The 1,035-nt window shown below is 36.9% G+C and overlaps 1 protein-coding gene across 1 annotated transcript; it reads left to right on the top strand.

Moving 5' to 3' along the window:
* Positions 1–441: 441 nt before the first annotated feature.
* LOC106871999 (protein GVQW3-like) lies at positions 442–831 on the top strand. The gene has a single exon (XM_014918796.2). It carries the CDS (start codon positions 442–444, stop codon positions 829–831), a length of 390 nt encoding a protein of 129 aa, XP_014774282.2.
* Positions 832–1,035: the final 204 nt, after the last annotated feature.

Here is a 1,035-nt window from a genome sequence, read left to right as displayed (position 1 = left end):
TAAAAATATACTGTATTTTTAGTGTATTTACTTATTAAATTTTTCTATATGTGACTGTGGATTTTCATGGATGAATTCAATAATTGAGGGGTTTTTTTCTCTAAATTATATATTTATATATTATATATTGTGAAATTTAATTTAATTTTAATTTTGATAAATTAAATTAAGTTGAATTTGTCCCTGTAAATTTGGATTTTTATCCCTAATATTATTATCATAATTATTATATATATATATATATATATATATATATATATATATATACATACATACACACCCACGAGGGGTATTCTTTAAATATTCCTTCTGACCCACTTCCGGTTATTGGAAGAAACGCAACTTGTACAGGTATAAGCATATATGTCTCTACATGTCACATTGTAAATTGCAGCTTCCCACATGTATTTGTTTGTCTTTTAAGGCTGCTGAAGTGGACTAATGGAGGTAGTTGTATGCAGATCAGTAATCAGGTTCTTATACTTGAAAGGTCGTCCACCAAAGAAGACTTTCGATGAGATGAAAGAAGTTTATGGTAACGATGTACCATCATACAACGATGTCAAGCACTGGCTTCGCCAGTTCAGTTGTGCTTGGACATTGGTAGAAACTGCTCCTATCCCTGGACGACCACGCTCTGCCCTTAATGACGACACCACCCATAAAGTTGAAGCTGCCATTTTGGAGGATCGCCGCATTCGACAACTAACCCAAGAAGTGAAGATAAGTGTAAGGTCTGTGGAAAAAATCATTCACGACGATTTGGCCGTGCGAAAGTTGTCTGCACGATGGATTCTCCGGATGCTCACATCTTTTCAGAAGCAGGAATGAGTCAATTGCTCCCAGGCACTTTTGGCAATGTTCCAAGAAAACGAGGAGGACTTTTCGGCAGACTTATCACACAGGATGAAACATGGGTCCATCACTATGCTCCTGAAACTAAAGTCCAGTCGATGCAACAGAAATATGTTAACTCACCACCTCCAAGGAAGGCTCGTGTCCAACCCTCAGCAGGTAAGGTGATGCTCAGTCTTT

This window comes from Octopus bimaculoides, chromosome 3, assembly GCF_046866305.1.
Source record: "Octopus bimaculoides isolate indiv1 chromosome 3, ASM4686630v1, whole genome shotgun sequence".
NCBI classification, from domain to species: Eukaryota; Metazoa; Mollusca; class Cephalopoda; order Octopoda; family Octopodidae; genus Octopus; species Octopus bimaculoides.
This window is presented reverse-complemented; position numbering and strand designations above follow the sequence as displayed.